The following is a 17,090-nucleotide window of genomic DNA, read 5'->3' as shown; positions in this document are numbered from 1 at the left end:
CTATAACTACAGGGAGGATCCACCAAACGGGAGATGCCGACGGGCCGACTCGATAGCCTTAGTTCTTCCCAATGGGGCTAGGGTTAGGGACCGTGCTCGATGAAATCGGCCAAGTTGATGGCTGTCACTTCAATCAAATCACATCATCGATCATGGCCCCCAAAATGAATGATGACTTGGCGTCAGCAGTCTCCGGATTATTTTCGAGACGGTCTTGCCGGAGCGTTCCTGGATTAAATAAAAACCACTTTGCGACTCCCTCCACCTTCGACAAGGGTCTGCTTCATTCTAGTGTATTATTCCCCACTCCATCCTTCGACTACCCTTTCATATCACACCAGCAAGATGAGCGCTACGACAGCCGCGCCCGTTGGGACCAAATCTGAACCCCAGAAGCTGACCGGCTTGAACCTCTATTCGCGATTCGCTTTCGCCGGTGCCGTCTGCTGTTCCGTCACCCACGGAGGTCTCACTCCCGTCGATGTGTAAGTCGCGACCAATTCTAGCGAAGGATCGAAACCACATCAGTTCGATAAATAACGACAAGAAAAAGTCGCAACGAGGTAACTGACACATACATACCTCTTGAACAGTGTCAAGACCCGCATCCAGCTCGACCCGATCACCTACAACCGCGGCCTGATCGGTGGCTTCCGCCAGGTCATTCAGAATGAAGGCGCCGGTGCTCTTCTGACTGGTGCCGGTCCTACCTTCGCCGGATATTTCCTACAGGGCGCACTGAAGTTCGGCGGTTACGAATTCTTCAAACAGCAGTCCATCAACACTATCGGCTATGAAAATGCCAGAAACAACCGTATCGCTGTCTACTGTGTTTCGTCTGCGTTTGCTGAGTTCTTCGCCGATATTGCCCTCTGTCCGCTTGAGGCTACTCGTATCCGGTTGGTGTCGGAACCTACCTTTGCTAGCGGTCTTGTCTCGGGCTTTGGTAAGATTGCTCGGCAGGAGGGTCTTGCGGGTTTTTATTCTGGCTTTGGGCCTATTCTTTTCAAACAGTATGTAGATATAATACAACCGAGCTCGATGTTGTGGCTCTCATGACTCACACCTGGTAGGGTCCCATACACCATGTCCAAGTTTGTTGTCTACGAGAAGGTCGCCGAGTTCGCCTACGCCAACTTCTTCGATAAGGAGAAGACCAGCGATGGCATGCAGACTACCATCAACCTTGGTTCTGGGTTGATTGCCGGTTTCGCCGCTGCGATTGTTTCTCAACCCGCCGACACTATGCTTTCCAAGATCAACAAGACCAAGGGTCTCCCCGGTGAGGGCACAACCAGCAGATTGATCAAGATCGCTAAGGAGCTTGGTCTGCGTGGTTCTTTTAGCGGTATTGGTGCTCGTCTGGTCATGGTTGGTGCTTTGACTGCCGGACAGTTCGCTATCTACGGTAAGTATTGGATGGTTGAAACCACTTGGCCAGGATTGATCGATGATGGCTAATGTATGATTCTTCTCGGCAGGTGATCTCAAAAAGGCCATGGGCGCTGTAAGTTATTCTCTCTAAATTGCGAATAGAGGTTTACTGACCGTTTAAACTAGGTTGGAGGTGTCGAGATCACGAAATAGATAACCGTGACCCACGAGGTGTTTGTAGAATGATGTACATCAATAGAACATAGAGGTACTCGGGGTATCTTAATCTATTATAGACGCATGTACATAACCATACTTAAATTGTATCTATCTTACGAGAGCTTCGACTTTTGCGAAACGAAGGTGTTTCTGCTTACCAACGACTGGAGTTTGTCGTACGAAGATGGAATATGCTACATATTTGGACAGGATCGCGCACTTGACCCGCCCCACAATAATATAATTGCCCTGGTTCGGCGGATGGAAACGCTTTCTTGAAGGAGAGCAGATTCCAGAGCTACCTACTAACGCAAAGGGCGGTGCTTGAGGAAGATAATTGAATTATGAGACTATCGCAGAATCATACAGGGAATCGCTGTTTGAGGAAGGTGTTCCTCAAGGAATTTTCGTTGGTAGAGGCCGCCTGGTGGAATAGCAATAAATGCCCCAAGTTTTGTGTCCACTCCCATAAACTTTTCTTGGCTCCCTTGATATCCGAGTGATATATTTGACATTTGCGTTATTGAATATGCTATGGAGACAAACAAACCAGGAGATATAGTGATGGAAGGTGATATAGTGAACGAGTAGGAATCTTTCCGCTCTGGATTTGAAAGTTGCGATAGTCTTCGCATGACGGTGCTCGACTCTGGCGGAGAGACTGATGATTTAATCTTCTGTCTGTATTCCCATTCCTTTCGTATGAATGTGCTACCTCAGAGAACAATCCTGATGGATTTTCTGACAGGCTGCCTGATCATATGACAGACATTTTCCTCCTCCTTTGAGGAGATCTCTTAGTGTAAGTGCCTTCAAGGAACCACAGAACGCTATATTTACCAATTCCTTGTTTGGATCCTCATAACTGTTGATAGTCTAGGGGCGGACTAGTTATAATGGGTTTCAATGATAATGCTACTTGACTGGCCTATCGAGATTCCACGCTGGAGGGTATCAAGGTAGTTCCTTGGTGACTGAGGCGCAGGGGTGATAGTAGGTGAGTAATGCCTTTGGGGTAAGAAGTCCAGGTGCAGTTGGTATTTGACTAAGATACATGACTAGTCTCTCTGCCCAATGGGATCGAACATATCAATAGTGTCCCGATACTGCATCATCACTTGCCGGAGTTGAGGGGCTGACCTGTCCAGATACCCAGTCCCAGTTTTCGATGTCCTCGGCGCAGTGTTTTGCCCTGGATGTTATGATGTTGATGCGACCTGACGAGGTCAGGAAGCCCGGATATACGCTGTTGTTCGTGAGCATGACGATTACGATGTCCTCCTCGAATGCGTGGCTTCGTCTCCATTCCTGGGTATGTTTCTTCCCATTTCTGCGCGGCTAAAGCCACTTGCGCCTTGTACGGAGAGACGATCAGAGTATTTTGACAGTACTGCATGATGGGTCGATGACTCTCGCTAGGCGGGTGGCAATCTCTGCTCCTCCGTGGTTGACGATCGACTTGGACGCGTCGGAGGATGTCTGGCCCGCGTTGTGCACGAACCTTGCCATGTGTAATTGTCCCACCTCACAGTCACTGCGCTGTCAAACAGGCGCTTTACGCTCATGGGAGCAATATTCGATATCTAACATGACAGATGGGTAACCGGCGATATGAAGGCGTTCAAATGCCGAGACAGTCCACATCATCTGGCCCTCATCGGTGAAGACTGGAGGGCAGAGCTATTTGTAGTCCTCCAGCAGAAGGACCCTGTTCACGCTGGACAGAATCGAAAGCGCACGGAACAACTCCGGATCCCTGGATAAGCTCGCGTCGTCGAAGACCACGGCGTGGGGCTTGAATCCACGCTTTTCCAACTGTCGGATATTCATGCCCGTAATTCTGGGGTTGGAAAATGTAGTAACCAAGATCCCGATTCGGAAGTAGTGATCGTGCTGGAAACTGTAGCACCCATGACAATAAAACCAGACAAGTTGCGGTTCATTGCCTAAGCGAAAATGAGCGCTCGCAGGCATCGTGTTTCGATCTTCTCTCTCCACCATCTCTTTCAGTAACTCCTTCCGGTCGAAGTGGTAGCGGACCAGCAGGCTCCGGTCGAGGATTATACCAGACTCTATGAGCTCTCTAGTGCCTCGCCAGAAGTGGGCGACGTGCTGACTGGCTCACTCTCGGAAGAACCGCTCCATTTTCCTCTGGTCATCGTTGGGCAATGACTCGGGTTTTCCCAATACCAGGAGGGCCGATGACCATCGAAAACTTGTACTGCAACAATGGCTGCACTGCCATTTCCTGGTTATCGTTAAGCGACCATGAAGTGGAATTTAGGGCTTTCATGTCACTATTCTGGCAGTCGGGAAGCCATTCCTCGGTGCTGATGCGTGGATGGCCATATAGCCACAACCTGACAGAGAGAGGTGAGATGCGGGAAATGAGATGGGAAGAGGAAACAGGGGAGGATTGGCATGTCTTTTAAAAGAAACAGAAGGAAGGATGCAGTGAAGACACAAGAAGGGAAAGAGGAAGAAACAGAAGGGAATCATTGTCTTCTGTTAGTGAGTAACAGAAGGTGAAGAAAACCTTCTTCCCATAAGAAACCTGCCTGTGAAGTTTGCCCAGTAAAAAACAACATAAATAAAAAAAATAAACAGCTTCCAAAATAATTTTAGTCGACCAAATCGAGCTTGCGGACAATACATAGATTTTTGATCAATTTTACCGAAATCTCATTGTTTTATATTCAGCCACAGCTGCCACGTACTTCACAATCTAGTAAAGCCATAAAATATACTATTATATAGTATATTTATAATTCAAATTCAAGGTAATAGTGTAACTTGAGATATTATTGCTAATTTTTATTAAGTGAGTAATAGTAGTAGTAGATCTAGACTAGACCCTAACTTTAAGGGTAGTAGACCCTATACTTGGGGAGAGTAGTGAAGTGTCTAAACTTAGGGACCCTAGCCTCTAGAGATAAAAATTGTTTAAAAACAGCAAAGTATTATAGATTTTTAGGTCCAGACTAGTCGATATTCCAAATAAAAAGTCTACTATTATTAATAGATTCTACAGTGGAATTTAATAAATAGATCTAATTAACTAATATATTGTGTGTTGGTATTAGTAAAGTTGGTAATATTGTACATTGTCTGGAAGCTTGATTTACTCTGTAACCATGCACCATGTGGTTATTCTTGCCCTGGTCACTTGATCCATTTGTTCCTGCCTGTCACACACCATCCTGAGCAATAGACTGAAGCCACTTCACTATAACTCACTTATTCATCACTTATTTTTCATTTATTTCCCACTTAAACAGAAGAATTGTGCCAATTCACCACAGCAGCTGCAGAGAGACTTATCGAATATGTCCACCGACGGCGAGTCTGACGAATCTTGGCCGCTCTTGGCTGACGAAGGGAGGAAACGGATAGCGCGATATCAGCCCCAGAATCGAGCTTACGATGAGATGGTGAAACCTTCCTTGTGTGCTTTCATCGACTGGTTACCAGAAGGCGGCCGGGAATCTATTGCGAGGGATTGTATAAAAGCCACTACAGACGATGATCTGTACCAGGTCTTTAAAAATCTCTTCACAGGCCTTGCAATTCCGAGTAAGTCTAGAAAATACTGACCTGATAAGATATTACTAATGAATCCTTGGGAGCAGTGAAAACTCGGTCTAAACTACCATCTGTTACAGACTCCCCCGATCCAAACCGGCAGAATAACGTTGAAGTTATAGCCGGAATACTTGATCAGTTTAATACTCGTGGTCAGGACTTCCACCACGGTTGTCTCCGACGTGATAGTTATAAATGCGTTATCACTGGTGAAATGGATACGAAACACTGGGAGAGCCTTGGGTGTCCTGAGGGTATTGATTTCGCTCCTACAGAAGGAGCCCATATCATTCCCTTCACATACGCTTCTTGGGATACTTCAACAGTAATATATTCTCAGTGTATTTGATGTTTCTATACTAATCAATTCTAGGGCCGTGCTAAAGCTTGGGAAGTGCTCTATCGGTGCTTTCCCGGAGTTAGGCGCGCGGGTCTTTCTGTCGATAATATCAATGATATTTCAAATGGCTTGACACTCCGATAGTCTGTCCACGATCAATTTGGACCATTCAATATCGTTCTACAGCCTACTGTGAGTAGCTAACAACACAGTGTATATACCCTTATGCAGTTTTACTAACTGAGAGATACGCGACTAGAATTTGATGAACAAATATGAAGTAAAGTACTTCTACAAATACCCACCATCGGACAGAAGACTACTCCCGGAGACCATTGAGTTGAAGAAAGCGAAAGATACCGAACAGCTCGCCCTCCCTAACCGCGCACTCCTAGACTGCCATTACCGACTAGCAGAGATTCTCAATGCGTCAGGACTGGGGGAGATCATCGAGCGACATGCTGACAGATGGAAGAATCTTAAAGTCAGTACTTACAATGCGGTGATTAGAGAGGACGGGGGCACAAATATTGGAGAATTTCTAGACGCCGGCCTGTGGCAATATATTATTGCGCAGCGGAACGAAGCGTAGCAAGCAAATATACTCTATACGAGACTGCTCAATCGGATCTGGCCCACAGTTCTGGGTTCGAATTGGGTTCGAATTGATAAGTTACACCATTCCTGTTTTGTTCTTCTATAATCATTTCAAGCCTATTTAGATAATCTGGGCAGTGTACCTCCAGTAATCGAACCCAAGTTCTAGAGCTTTGAATTGCCTGCGTGGCCTAGGTCATGTGATTCCTAATGTTGACCCTAATGCCAGAAAGATATTGAGGGAGTTAAAAGACTGGAGCCAGTGCCATTGGCTATTCCACTGGTTCATAGATCCAACAAGCTAAAGACAGCCCACCGGTATGAATCCACCCCTACATATCATGTCCGTCCAAGAAACATAACACCAACCGGGAAGGCAAGTCAATCATACGGCCGCGAGTATTCCCACTCGTTCAGCCTCGCCTCATCTGCTGGTATGCAAGGCTGGATATTCAACTTTTGGTATACGCCCCGAATCCGATGCGCGAGTATGTCATCTTCGGTTACCCAATCGTCATCATAGTCCGTACATGTCGAGCCACCAAGAATGTAAATCACAAGGTCTGTCTCCAGCGTCCTGCCCGTCATTTCTTCTATACCAAGCCATCCAGGACATTCCGTGTTGCGCCACCAGATGGCAACCGGATTGTCAAGCCTAACCATGTCACGATGGAATAGAAAGACTTCGAAATATTCTTCCATCCGCAGACCATTCTCTCTTGTCTGTGCACTCGGGTCAACATCAGGAAAGTACTAGATGGCAAGTAGAAAGATAGATGTACCGATATTTCATGGAAAGTATAACTCTCACTCATAGCAAAACACGAAATGAGGATGCCAATTCTGAATATAGGAGGCTGCTGGACAAGCATCCGACGCCAGCTTGCTTCCGGTCGAATGTACGCTTCAAGCTTCTCAGGTCGCTGCAGCATATCCACACTGGCTAATAAAGTTGGGTTCGATTGGAAGAAGCTTGGAAACATTTTTGCCAGTAAGGGATTTTGCACTTTGGTACTCGCAGATGACGAGTCCGTTGGGATGAAAAAGAGTGCTTTTTGAATAGGGACTGATTCTTGAATTATCCGGGACCAGGCCTGGCATATTCGCTGGGCCGTGAGAAGGGTTTGAGTGTCTAGCTGTAGTAAGATCAACTCGAGAAGCTCGAATGTCGAGAGGGTAATATCTTGCGCGTTTTGGGTCGCCATCTCTTGCATTTGGATAGTCAAATGTTGTCTGAAGTGATTGTTTTGGCTCGCTGACATGCCATATGCATGCCAAGCCTTGTTTTAATTGGTTATTCAGTTTTCTTTTGACATTTCTTGGTCATGAATCGCTATATTTGCTCCCCAAGCTGAGCTGGAGCGGAAATTCAAACTCTTTCGTTGTTGTTTTTTGCATGGAGATGTTGTGAATCATTAGGCAGCGAGATCGGCGCCTATTTATCATGCCAAGAAAGTGGGGAATGGTATTTGGTACTTGAGATAAATAGACCAGAGACAAAGTTTGTCAACATCTTTCAACAACAATGTCGCGCAATAATTACAATGATATACTTAGTAGGCTCTGCCCTGGGGACTTGACAGCAGAGAGGCAAGAAACCTTGAGCCGTGAACGAGTAGGGAAGCTGGAAAACTGGTTTGTGGAAGACAGACTCACGCAAGAATGGATCAACGGCTCTGATCTACAGCTTCTCTGGGCTTACGGACCGGGTAAGTATGCTCCATCTCTGTCGGGCATGGAGATGCTAACAATCAATTAGCTGCAACGGGAAAGACATATATCAGCTCCCTCATTGTCGATCACATTCGCTCAAACGAGAGCCGGTCAGGAATTGCAGTATTCTATTTTGATGACAGCCGTCCCCAGTATAATGTTGCGGATTTCGGTGTTGCATTTCGTTCGATATCTAGACAGCTTGTGGCTCAGCACACTGACCCTTCTGCTGATATCATCAATCTAGCAGAGGGGTACGCTGCCTTTCACTCTCTAGATGGAGGTAAACCTGCTGGCCTATGGGACCGGATTACCGCGTCTTTTGACTCGGTCTTCGTGGTATTCGATGCTGTTAATGCCTCTGAAGCTGCACTGAAGGATATGTTCGTCTACCTCGGAGGCAACGATTTTCAGGATGCCCGTTTGCACATTCTTATAACCAGTCGCTATCCGCCACCACGCTCACTTCTACGAACCTACGAACTGCCAACCATAGTAACGAGGGCAAGCGACGATGATCTCATGACTTACATCATGCACGAGTTAGGACGTGTATCAGGCCAGGAACAGCTATGCTCAATGCCAGAAGACGTTCGTGAAACTATGTCAGATGTTATGGAGATGTTGGACGGGGTGTATGTGTTCTTTCCTCGTCTTTACCACCCGGCAGCTGATATCAATAAAGGTTTCCACCACTACCTCAACACAAAACTATTCCAAATGCATTGAATGATCTAGCACAACTTCTATATAATCAGCCATTTTCAACGAAGCCCAACGCCCTTAGCCAGCTCGCATTAGCTCATTTAGCAAAAGCAGAGCACGGACAAAATACCCTTCAAATGCTCCACCTAGTCTCGACACTAGAAGAAATGGGCTATACGCCAACGATATTCCAGGTTGTAGACTCCCTACCTTTTCTCGGCATACATACAAAAGAGAACATTCACTACACCTCTTCCGACGTGGCAAACATGTGTACTCCATTTGTCTCCTTTAGTACTCACACCGAAGCGATGCGAATCCGGTCCTCTCTTCTCCAGAACCATTTGCGCCAAGAAGCCTCCAAAAGCAATACCAAAAGGACAATGCTCCGTGCCGCCCTGTCTTACCTATCACAGGAGGAATTTCAGAGTGGAGCCTGTAATTCATCAGCGAGTTTAAAGAAGCGATTCCAAACCCATCCGTTCCTTCCATTCGCGGCACGGATAATCTCACTCTATACCTCTAGAGTACCTAACCGACAGGAAGCTCTTGACGGCTTCCTACGATTCGCATCTCACCACGGCTCAATTGACTCCTACCTCCAGGCAGCAGATGCCTGGCCATATCAGGATGATGACAGCTATGACGAGCTTGAAAGCGCTGAACAGCGCTGGGCGTATTTCCCACGTGGTTATACACCGCTCCATACTGCTGCTCATATTGTAGGTGGACGTGTACTTGTCAAGGCTCTACTTCAACAGGGGGAGGATATCGAGGCAAAATCAGGGAATTGGCAGACGGCGTTACATATTGCTGCTGGGATCGAGCATGAGTCTGAAACGGTGAGAACTCTTCTTGAATACGGAGCTAATGTATCAGCGGTTGATGATGATGGAGAGACACCGCTATCTATTGCTGTTGTCGAGGGGGCTCTGGAGACGGTAAAGCTACTTGTGGAGTTTGGTGCTGATGTTGGGAATCTTGATACGGCTATACTTGTGGAATGTGCTGAGGAGAGGAGGGATATTGTGGAGTATTTGACAGGGCTGGGGGTGGACTTTCCGGATGACGATCCAATGGAGGGGGATAGGGAGACCTGATACTTTCTGCACAAGTTATATATACAGAGTGTACTTTACCATTATATCCGAACTTAGTATGGTATGATAGAGTCATCTCCCGACGCTTCGGGCGAGCCGATGTGAAGCCCTAGCTTTCAAGGGGGCAAGCCTGGTAGTTCTTAATAAGCATATACCATTGTGTCTGAACACAGAAGAACCGCAGAACCTCCACAGTGTGGGAGGGGGGAGGAATGCTATACTATCTATTTGGCCATAATGTATCAGATTCCCTAATAAGTGTTGCCCCCCATCTTTAGCTGATACGTCTATGTATGGAGGAGCTCATACTATCTTCCATTTGCTCCTATTCGCTTCTCTTGATGCTACCAGTGATACCCTACGCTTCAATCATGTGAGACATTTAGTCCAGCCTTAGGTACGTGAAACGAACATTAGTACTTATGACCCAAGAACCAAGGAGCTGTATCAAGTAACATAGAAGAGGGGTAGTTGCATGAAGCATGAGAACTAGCTACATACAAGGTAACATCGTCCTTACTCTTTCTCCAATGATTATTCGACAACTATATGCAGCATGTCAGTGTTGGCAATTATCCAACTCCCTGTATAAACCTGTAGACTAACTCCAACCCCGCCTGTTAACGGCATTGTCGGGTTGATTCCATAATCGATGTCGACACATCAAGGCTCACCACATTGGACTGACGTGACTGTATACTGGAAAACAGGCTTATAAGGGTCATATCAAACTCAGTCATTGGTGGGGGGATTCAGATTGAGAGCTTAGTAGGAGATCAACGATCTATCTCGGCTTCCGGAAAATGTGACACGACAGGACAAGATATGCTTCTGCATGGGGAGAAAGAGTGCATCTGATTTCACATGGGGCCGTCCACACTTGTAGAATTATTGTTACAACCTCTGACTAGTAAGATCTGTCGATATTTCTGTCTTTGCTCTGGGATCCTTGACAGATTGAGGTGAGTGGGAGAGACTCCGTATGAATATTCATTCGACGAGCGCAAAACGGTAATCTAGACGACATATAGACGATATAAGCACAAATTCATTCAATGACCGATAAGCGTGCCTGTTTCTTATTATCGAATGTAAATCACAGTCACCGTTTATGTGGTTATGCCGGGCTGGCGCGGAAGGCAATGCTACGTCACTCCACCTGCCTCATAATCTGACTAAACCACTCATTGCATTCTTTGGTTCACCAACGTAATGGTTGGCTGAAAGGAAATATACAAGGAGCCCTACAGTGCAGGGTACTAGTATGCCGGGCCTGGTGGAAGCCTTTTGGTTTGCTTAAAAGCATGCAATTACGTATCTGCTGATTGTCGGATATTCGAGACCTGCCTCCAGCTAGACACGTCGCACACTCTGCCACTTCACCAAAGAACCACCTCTAACAGAGATCACAAGTCTAGGGGAACCGACTTCTTGACGGAATCTATGTTATAAAGACCGGCCAGCAACGTCTGATGTATCCCCAATAGTCCATTCATATCATCAAGCATTTGAATCGTATCTGGGTTTCATACATATCTACTCAGTTTCAGTAATATTTTGCTTGTAATCATGACTTCAAAATCCTATCCACCCAAGGACCCTACCGACATGACAAATGCCACGCGAGGACTAATTACCAGTCTAGAGCCATGTGTGGTCTACTCGGACACCGACCCATCCAAAGCCATCTGGGATAACGACTCCTTTGACTTTTTGGCAGAAGAGTACCCCCCTCATTTCGCAAACCCTTCGCTCTGGAGACAGTCTCAACTCTGCCAAAAGCAGGGCCTTTTCAGAGTTCGTCCTGGCATCTACCAGGTCCGCGGACTAGATCTCTCCAACATCACGTTCATCGAGTGTCCAAACACAAAGGGAGTGGCAGTTATTGACCCGCTCATCTCGGTTGAAACTGCTAGGAAGGCCCTTGAACTGTATCAAGGCCAGTTTCCAGATAGGACTATCAAAGCGTTGATCTACACCCATTCTCATGTGGACCATTTCGGCGGAGCGAAAGCCATTGCAGACGCTGCTGGCGAGGGTCTGAAAGTGTACGCGCCTAATGGATTCCTCGAACATGCCGTCAGCGAGAACGTCTACGCTGGAAACGCCATGGGCCGTCGAGCGGTGTACATGTATGGCGAGTCCTTGCCACGGCAGCGAGATGGCCAAATCGGCTGCGGGCTGGGTCTCACTGTTTCAACCGGCGTATCGGGATTGATCCCACCCACGACTAACATCACGCGTACGGGCGAGAAAATCATCGTAGACGATGATCTTGAAATTGAATGTCAGTTAACGCCAGGAACTGAGGCGCCGGCGGAAATGAACATGTATTTCCCTCAGTATAACGCTCTCTGCATGGCCGAAAACGCTACTCATACTCTTCACAACATTCAAACCTTGAGAGGTGCTTTGGTACGCGACGCTCGCGTTTGGGCTAAGTATCTTGATGAGGCTATCGTTCGCTATGGGAAGGACGCACATGTTGTATTCTCCAGTCATCACTGGCCTACATGGGATAACGAGAACGTCAATGAGTTCCTGAACAAGCAGCGCGATCTGTACGCCTATCTGCATAATGAAACTCTCCGTCTTCTCAACACGGGTCAAACAGGCATAGAAATTGCCGAGCATTTCCATCTTCCACCATCCTTGAACAATACCTGGAGTGCGCGCGGCTACTACGGGTCAATCAGCCACAATGTCAAGGCGATCTACAATCGCTACATGGGCTGGTTCGACGGAAACCCCGCTCACCTATGGGAACATCCACCCGTGGCAACTGCAAAGCGCTACGTGAAATGCATGGGCGGGATAGAGAAAGTGATCGACTTGGCCAAAGAGTTCATGGATGAGGGGGACCTTCGTTTCGCCGCAACACTCCTGAACCATGCCGTGTATGCCGACCAAAACAATGACCAGGCCAGAAACCAGCTCTCATCAGTCTATCGCCAACTGGGATACGGCGCCGAAAACGGTGTCTGGCGTAACTTTTACCTTACTGGTGCGCGCGAGCTGCATCCCCAGAACAAACCTCAGGGTTCCCAGCTAGTAATGTCGGCGGAGACATTGATGGCTCTTGATCTAGAGCAATTGTTCGATAGTATCTCTATCCGTGTGGACGGACCGAAAGCATGGGGTCGGTCATTCACGATTGACTTCATGATCACGGATATGAAAAGGGGATGGCATTTGAATTTGGGTAATGGTGCCTTGACTGGCCATGAAATCGAGTACCGGGAGCCGTCGGATACGGCAGATGCGTCTTTGGAAGTTTGGCTGACACATAAGGATCTGGCTGCTTTGATTGCTGGAGATCGGAAGGATCTTGACGGCCTCACCACGGCTGGCGACGTTAAATGTTGGGAGACGTTGGCGTCATTGCTCACTACACCTGACCCTGCTTTTGCGATTGTGACCCCCAGAGCGATAAATGATTCAACTTCCTAGAATGGGAAATATATCGTAAGCTGTCATACTTCACAGCGTTCACCTACCACTTCTGGGTTGTAATGCACGTTTGTCCTTAGCAACTGTTGGATTTGGTTCTATGAAACTCTGTTGCTCTTGACATTCCAATGGAATATCATCGATGCTTTAAATCTTGGAAAGATGTATTTATTAGGATTGAAAAAATGTGTATTGTGAAAATGACAATTAGTACAGAATAGTTTGCCCCGTGTAAATAGCAGGGTTATAACCGTATCCAGACAGAGCAGGAGACGATTGATGCTGATTATACCGAACACAGGACCACTCCCAAGAAGACTGTACAGTCCCCAGAGAGGCATACAAAAAGGAAGTTGTCCCAAGGTTCAGCCACCGTGTTATCTCAGTCTCCCCAACCATGTACGACATGCGTGCAAAGCTTTGCCCATGTCGTTTAGTCACAAAGGACAGACGCGGCGGTAATAAGCGACAAGTGGAAACCTTAGTTTCTCTCAGGTGATTCAGCTCAATCCTCAGATTCTGTTCCAGTACATCTGCCACAACAGCGGCGTTCAGAAACCCCTCGGAGTGCTCCCAAGATCGTAGAAGGTCTATTGCCCTCCAGCGAACGCCATAGTCGGGACAACGGAACGCTGCGAAAAATAATGCCGGGACGATAGTGCTATCCAGCATGATAGTTGGACGTGCTTGGAACTTGCTGGTGGCAGCTTCTGCCAATGAAAGCAGTGTGCGACTGCCCAGGACAAGGTCCTGTGGCAACGGACTACTCTTGCTGCAAAGACAGGTCTTGAGCGCATGGACGGCAGTAACGCATAGCAGGTTCGTCATGTCGACCTCCAATTGCTCTTTGTCATTTAGTGATCTGTACGATTCATCTGACAGGAGCTTGAGCAACCGAAGGAATCGGGTCAGGTAGGAAAGGAGTTGCAGCTGGGTTTGCTGCAACGTGCCATATTCAGCCATGATATCTGCATCTGACCGACGCATGCAGTATGACACGAAAGGAAAGGCGGTATGAAGGAGTGGGTTAGAGGCCAGTCGCGAATTTTCCAGACTTCGAAATATAAGCAGGTACTCCTCATATGATTGCTCATATACGAGGTCTCGATCGACAGTTAACGGCGCCCCGGTCCCGAAGAAGGCGGACTGCATTTGTAGATGCAAGAAGGTCTCGACCACACATTGTTCGACGGGGGATACGCAGACGCCTGAGATGCGTCTCCGAATGTTCAGCTCCTTTAGGATCTGCAATCCACCAAAGATGTGCGCACATGCATTATCATAGTGGCCGCGCAATAGCTCGCATGTGATATATAACAGGCAGCAGACCAATATCACTTCCTGTAGCTTTGGGTCCTGCGACATGCGGCGTTTATTTAGCAACGTAATTGAGCGGGCAGATTGCTCGAGGGCAAACTGATACCAGATATTCTGCCGAGGCTGCCCTGGACGTGGTATCCCGGTCTTCTCCTGGGCGTGGTTGATTGCACCCAGTGCAACTACGGCATGATACACGGCAGGCTCCGAGTAGCTCATTTGGAGAACCAGATGCTGCCAAAGTGGCGAGTCATAAAAGCCGACCAAGCCGGGAATGGACCGGTGCTGGAAAAAAGAAAGACATCGGCTTTCATCCGAGGTTACGACCCAACAGAGCCCGTGTGCAATCCGTGGGAGTATCGAGTACTCTATTGGGATTTTCTTGGATGCGCGCCCACGAGGCAGCCGATGTACCTCGTATCCCCCACATGTTCGACCAGTAGAAATGCAGTTTTGACACGCACCCGGCGATTCGTCACATTTGACATGGCGAGCGCTTCGCAGCGCATTAGTTGAGATTTGGGATTTGGGTGAAGCCTTTCTGACAACTCACCGACAAGTGCGACACCCCGTTCTTGATCTCTTCGCATATGCTTTACGTCGTGTACTTAGCATGATCTACGGCCACTGCAGTTGGTATTAGGGATTTTCGTCATGAGGAAACAGGTTTAAACTCTTTAAATAGACCGACCACTTATAAATCAGGCTGACAACCTAGCATTCAGCCCCCAAGCTGCCTCGTCCTATCGTAACTGAGGGGATGGACGCTCATTCTTATTGGGGCGAGCTACTAGTAGGGCCAGACCCACGATCTAGGGCTGGATATTCCGTGCTCCTGATTGGTTCAATATGTCTATAGACGAGCTAGCCAATCATAATCAATATCAGGAAGCCCAAGCCCCACTGACCTAATCAATCACAACCTTAGCCAAGTTGGACAGCAAAGTGTAGCGACCTCATTCAAGACCACCTTCGGCTCTTAGTACATACACAAGATAAAGGGGAGCCCCAGTCTATGACGCGACGATAATATGACAATCTAACGACTGAGAGGATCTACCATGTAATCCAGGGTGTATCCAGGCCGCGGGAGTCTCAAAGTAGACTATGGAAACCATGTATAGCCATGATTGTCCATTTGAAATTCTAAATATTCATAGCCTAGAAACATCCTCAAAAGTTCACATCTGATCCTGCTCAGCCCTACCAGTCATTTACAAACTAGGTGTCATATTGGCAATTTAGTCCAGCGCATGAACTATGGAAAGTCAAGCTATCTCGGGCTTTCCGTTCAATCGGTAGCAGGCTGAAAGTAACCGTATCTGCATGGCAGAGCTGGGGTATAGAGCCACTCATGTTAGTGACAGCATGGAATGGGGAACTTTAAATCACTAAATTATCTCGGATAGTAGTTAGCTTCAACCTATAGATCTGGGATATCAAACCTTAGCTTCCATTTACTGAATTGACTGAATCCCTGAAGTAATTATATATTATTGAATCAGGGCATTACTGCCTTTTGCACTAGTTATCTACCAATCCGAAATATTACTATCTCCTAGATAGAAATCGCAAGAAGCATGGTTGTATGGGTAGTACGACGAGGTAATAGAAGTATATGGATTGGGAGAAGACTCTAATGTCTAGATACAACCTAGTCCTCCTCCTTTCGCCCTTCCAACACCCTTTCATAATCCTCAAAGCAAACCTGGACCAAGCAAGCATCCTTCGCCCTTACCCCAAGTTGACCTCCTGTAGAAAAGACACTCCAGCTTATCTAGCAAGAGCACTTGCAGATATTCCAGCCAATAACACAGTGGGACGATTCAATGCCAGAGCTGATATCGCCCTTCTTGCATCCATGAGACCTCACACCCTCACCGATACATTGTGCGTTGCAGCGACCAGCCCAGTCTGTCTTGCAACCACCTTCCGCAGTCCAGGACTTTCTGGCTTGAACGTTCGCAGTATCTCTGGCTTCAGCTTCCGCGGGAGCCGCTGCGGCGAAGGCCATCAGGCCTGTGAGGACGACGAAGAGGGACTTGATTTGCATGTTGCTGTTGTATTGACTCTGTTATGAATGAATGGTTAGATTTTGCTAATTTTCAATTGAGCTGACGGGATAGGAAGGCTGCATATACTGTGGGATGATATTTAGGGCCTCGAAAGAACCAGGCTTGGTGTGGTAGAGAAGATGGAGTCGGATTCTGACAATTGAACGATCAGATGAGTTTGTGGTTGATGGTATCCTGTCAAGAGCCGGGAGTATTGACCCCTATTTATACCTTTGAGTGCCACAAGTCTTTCACAGAATTACTCAGTTGTAAGAGTACCATCACTGAACTATACGAACAACAAGTCCTACAGGAATGTATAGAATCCAGTATAAACAATATTATTCGCGGAAAGTATGACACGAACAGACCCACATCACTAAGAACGATTAAGAATCAATCTGCGAGTGGGTTACATTTCACCCTTCGAGTCGCGGGGATAAACTATGATCGACATACTTTTCTGCATGTCTATAAATATGTCCACCCAATGTAATGGACACTTTACCAATGTGGATCTCGTCAGGGACATATACGAGGAGCCTCATCACCGCCAGGTATCTTCACTGGTGTCATATCAATTCCTGAACGGGAATGCATGACTCTTCGTATTTGTGATCGACAGCTCATCCCGTTTCT

At 47.2% G+C, this 17,090-nt stretch overlaps 9 protein-coding genes across 9 annotated transcripts; 4 read left to right on the top strand and 5 right to left on the bottom strand.

Annotated features, from left to right (window-relative positions):
* The first annotated feature begins 175 nt into the window (after positions 1 to 175).
* Positions 176 to 2,236, top strand: BDV38DRAFT_252664 (mitochondrial carrier domain-containing protein). The gene is made up of 5 exons (XM_032055155.1): positions 176 to 485; positions 594 to 1,013; positions 1,074 to 1,408; positions 1,482 to 1,507; positions 1,561 to 2,236. Exons 1-5 carry the CDS (start codon positions 346 to 348, stop codon positions 1,585 to 1,587), a joined length of 948 nt encoding a protein of 315 aa, XP_031911421.1. The 5' UTR covers positions 176 to 345; the 3' UTR covers positions 1,588 to 2,236.
* Positions 2,203 to 3,223, bottom strand: BDV38DRAFT_252654 (uncharacterized protein). The gene has a single exon (XM_032055154.1). The coding sequence runs from the start codon at positions 2,987 to 2,989 to the stop codon at positions 2,708 to 2,710; it is 282 nt and encodes a 93-aa protein (XP_031911420.1). The 5' UTR covers positions 2,990 to 3,223; the 3' UTR covers positions 2,203 to 2,707.
* A 1-nt stretch (position 3,224) lies between these two features.
* On the bottom strand, positions 3,225 to 3,667 carry BDV38DRAFT_141021 (uncharacterized protein). Its single transcript, XM_032051432.1, has one exon. The coding sequence runs from the start codon at positions 3,592 to 3,594 to the stop codon at positions 3,274 to 3,276; it is 321 nt and encodes a 106-aa protein (XP_031911419.1). The 5' UTR covers positions 3,595 to 3,667; the 3' UTR covers positions 3,225 to 3,273.
* A 1,252-nt stretch (positions 3,668 to 4,919) lies between these two features.
* On the top strand, positions 4,920 to 6,107 carry BDV38DRAFT_284990 (uncharacterized protein; the record flags this gene model as incomplete). Its single annotated transcript, XM_032060386.1, has 5 exons — positions 4,920 to 5,166; positions 5,223 to 5,500; positions 5,549 to 5,593; positions 5,660 to 5,707; positions 5,775 to 6,107. The coding sequence occupies 5 exons, from the start codon at positions 4,920 to 4,922 to the stop codon at positions 6,105 to 6,107; spliced, it is 951 nt and encodes a 316-aa protein (XP_031911418.1).
* Positions 6,108 to 6,493: 386 nt separating this feature from the next.
* BDV38DRAFT_284989 (uncharacterized protein) lies at positions 6,494 to 7,317 on the bottom strand (the record flags this gene model as incomplete). Its single annotated transcript, XM_032060385.1, has 2 exons — positions 6,494 to 6,835; positions 6,895 to 7,317. 2 exons carry the CDS (start codon positions 7,315 to 7,317, stop codon positions 6,494 to 6,496), a joined length of 765 nt encoding a protein of 254 aa, XP_031911417.1.
* Positions 7,318 to 7,637: 320 nt separating this feature from the next.
* BDV38DRAFT_284988 (ankyrin repeat domain-containing protein) lies at positions 7,638 to 9,630 on the top strand (the record flags this gene model as incomplete). The annotated part of the gene is made up of 3 exons (XM_032060384.1): positions 7,638 to 7,821; positions 7,872 to 8,460; positions 8,511 to 9,630. The coding sequence occupies 3 exons, from the start codon at positions 7,638 to 7,640 to the stop codon at positions 9,628 to 9,630; spliced, it is 1,893 nt and encodes a 630-aa protein (XP_031911416.1).
* Positions 9,631 to 11,199: 1,569 nt separating this feature from the next.
* On the top strand, positions 11,200 to 13,080 carry BDV38DRAFT_272875 (alkyl/aryl-sulfatase; the record flags this gene model as incomplete). The annotated part of the gene is made up of 1 exon (XM_032057574.1): positions 11,200 to 13,080. The coding sequence occupies one exon, from the start codon at positions 11,200 to 11,202 to the stop codon at positions 13,078 to 13,080; it is 1,881 nt and encodes a 626-aa protein (XP_031911415.1).
* A 242-nt stretch (positions 13,081 to 13,322) lies between these two features.
* On the bottom strand, positions 13,323 to 15,116 carry BDV38DRAFT_252651 (Zn(II)2Cys6 transcription factor domain-containing protein; the record flags this gene model as incomplete). The annotated part of the gene is made up of 2 exons (XM_032055153.1): positions 14,951 to 15,116; positions 13,323 to 14,893 (listed from the first exon to the last, which is right to left on the bottom strand). Coding segments are annotated over exons 1-2 (1,563 nt in total), but the record flags the coding sequence as incomplete, so codon positions are not given.
* A 977-nt stretch (positions 15,117 to 16,093) lies between these two features.
* On the bottom strand, positions 16,094 to 16,607 carry BDV38DRAFT_252649 (uncharacterized protein). Its single transcript, XM_032055152.1, has 2 exons — positions 16,539 to 16,607; positions 16,094 to 16,468 (listed from the first exon to the last, which is right to left on the bottom strand). The coding sequence occupies exon 2, from the start codon at positions 16,448 to 16,450 to the stop codon at positions 16,175 to 16,177; it is 276 nt and encodes a 91-aa protein (XP_031911413.1). The 5' UTR covers positions 16,451 to 16,468; positions 16,539 to 16,607; the 3' UTR covers positions 16,094 to 16,174.
* Between the last annotated feature and the right edge of the window lie 483 nt (positions 16,608 to 17,090).

This window comes from Aspergillus pseudotamarii (genome assembly GCF_009193445.1).
Source record: "Aspergillus pseudotamarii strain CBS 117625 unplaced genomic scaffold BDV38scaffold_44, whole genome shotgun sequence".
Lineage (NCBI taxonomy): Eukaryota > Fungi > Ascomycota > Eurotiomycetes > Eurotiales > Aspergillaceae > Aspergillus > Aspergillus pseudotamarii.
The sequence above is the reverse complement of the archived record's forward strand: the minus strand, read 5'-3'. Positions and strand labels throughout refer to the sequence as shown.

What these genes read in the sequence shown, in the direction of transcription:
- BDV38DRAFT_252664 (XM_032055155.1), top strand. Translation starts at nt 346, where the DNA reads ATGAGCGCTACGACAGCCGCGCCCGTTGGGACCAAATCTGAACCCCAG. An exon ending in GGGCCTATTCTTTTCAAACA is followed by an intron (nt 1,014 to 1,073) that starts GTATGTAGATAT and finishes CACACCTGGTAG; the next exon opens with GGTCCCATACACCATGTCCA. An exon ending in TCAAAAAGGCCATGGGCGCT is followed by an intron (nt 1,508 to 1,560) that starts GTAAGTTATTCT and finishes CGTTTAAACTAG; the next exon opens with GTTGGAGGTGTCGAGATCAC.
- BDV38DRAFT_252654 (XM_032055154.1), bottom strand. Translation starts at nt 2,989, where the DNA reads ATGCAGTACTGTCAAAATACTCTGATCGTCTCTCCGTACAAGGCGCAA.
- BDV38DRAFT_141021 (XM_032051432.1), bottom strand. Translation starts at nt 3,594, where the DNA reads ATGGTGGAGAGAGAAGATCGAAACACGATGCCTGCGAGCGCTCATTTT.
- BDV38DRAFT_252649 (XM_032055152.1), bottom strand. Translation starts at nt 16,450, where the DNA reads ATGCAAATCAAGTCCCTCTTCGTCGTCCTCACAGGCCTGATGGCCTTC.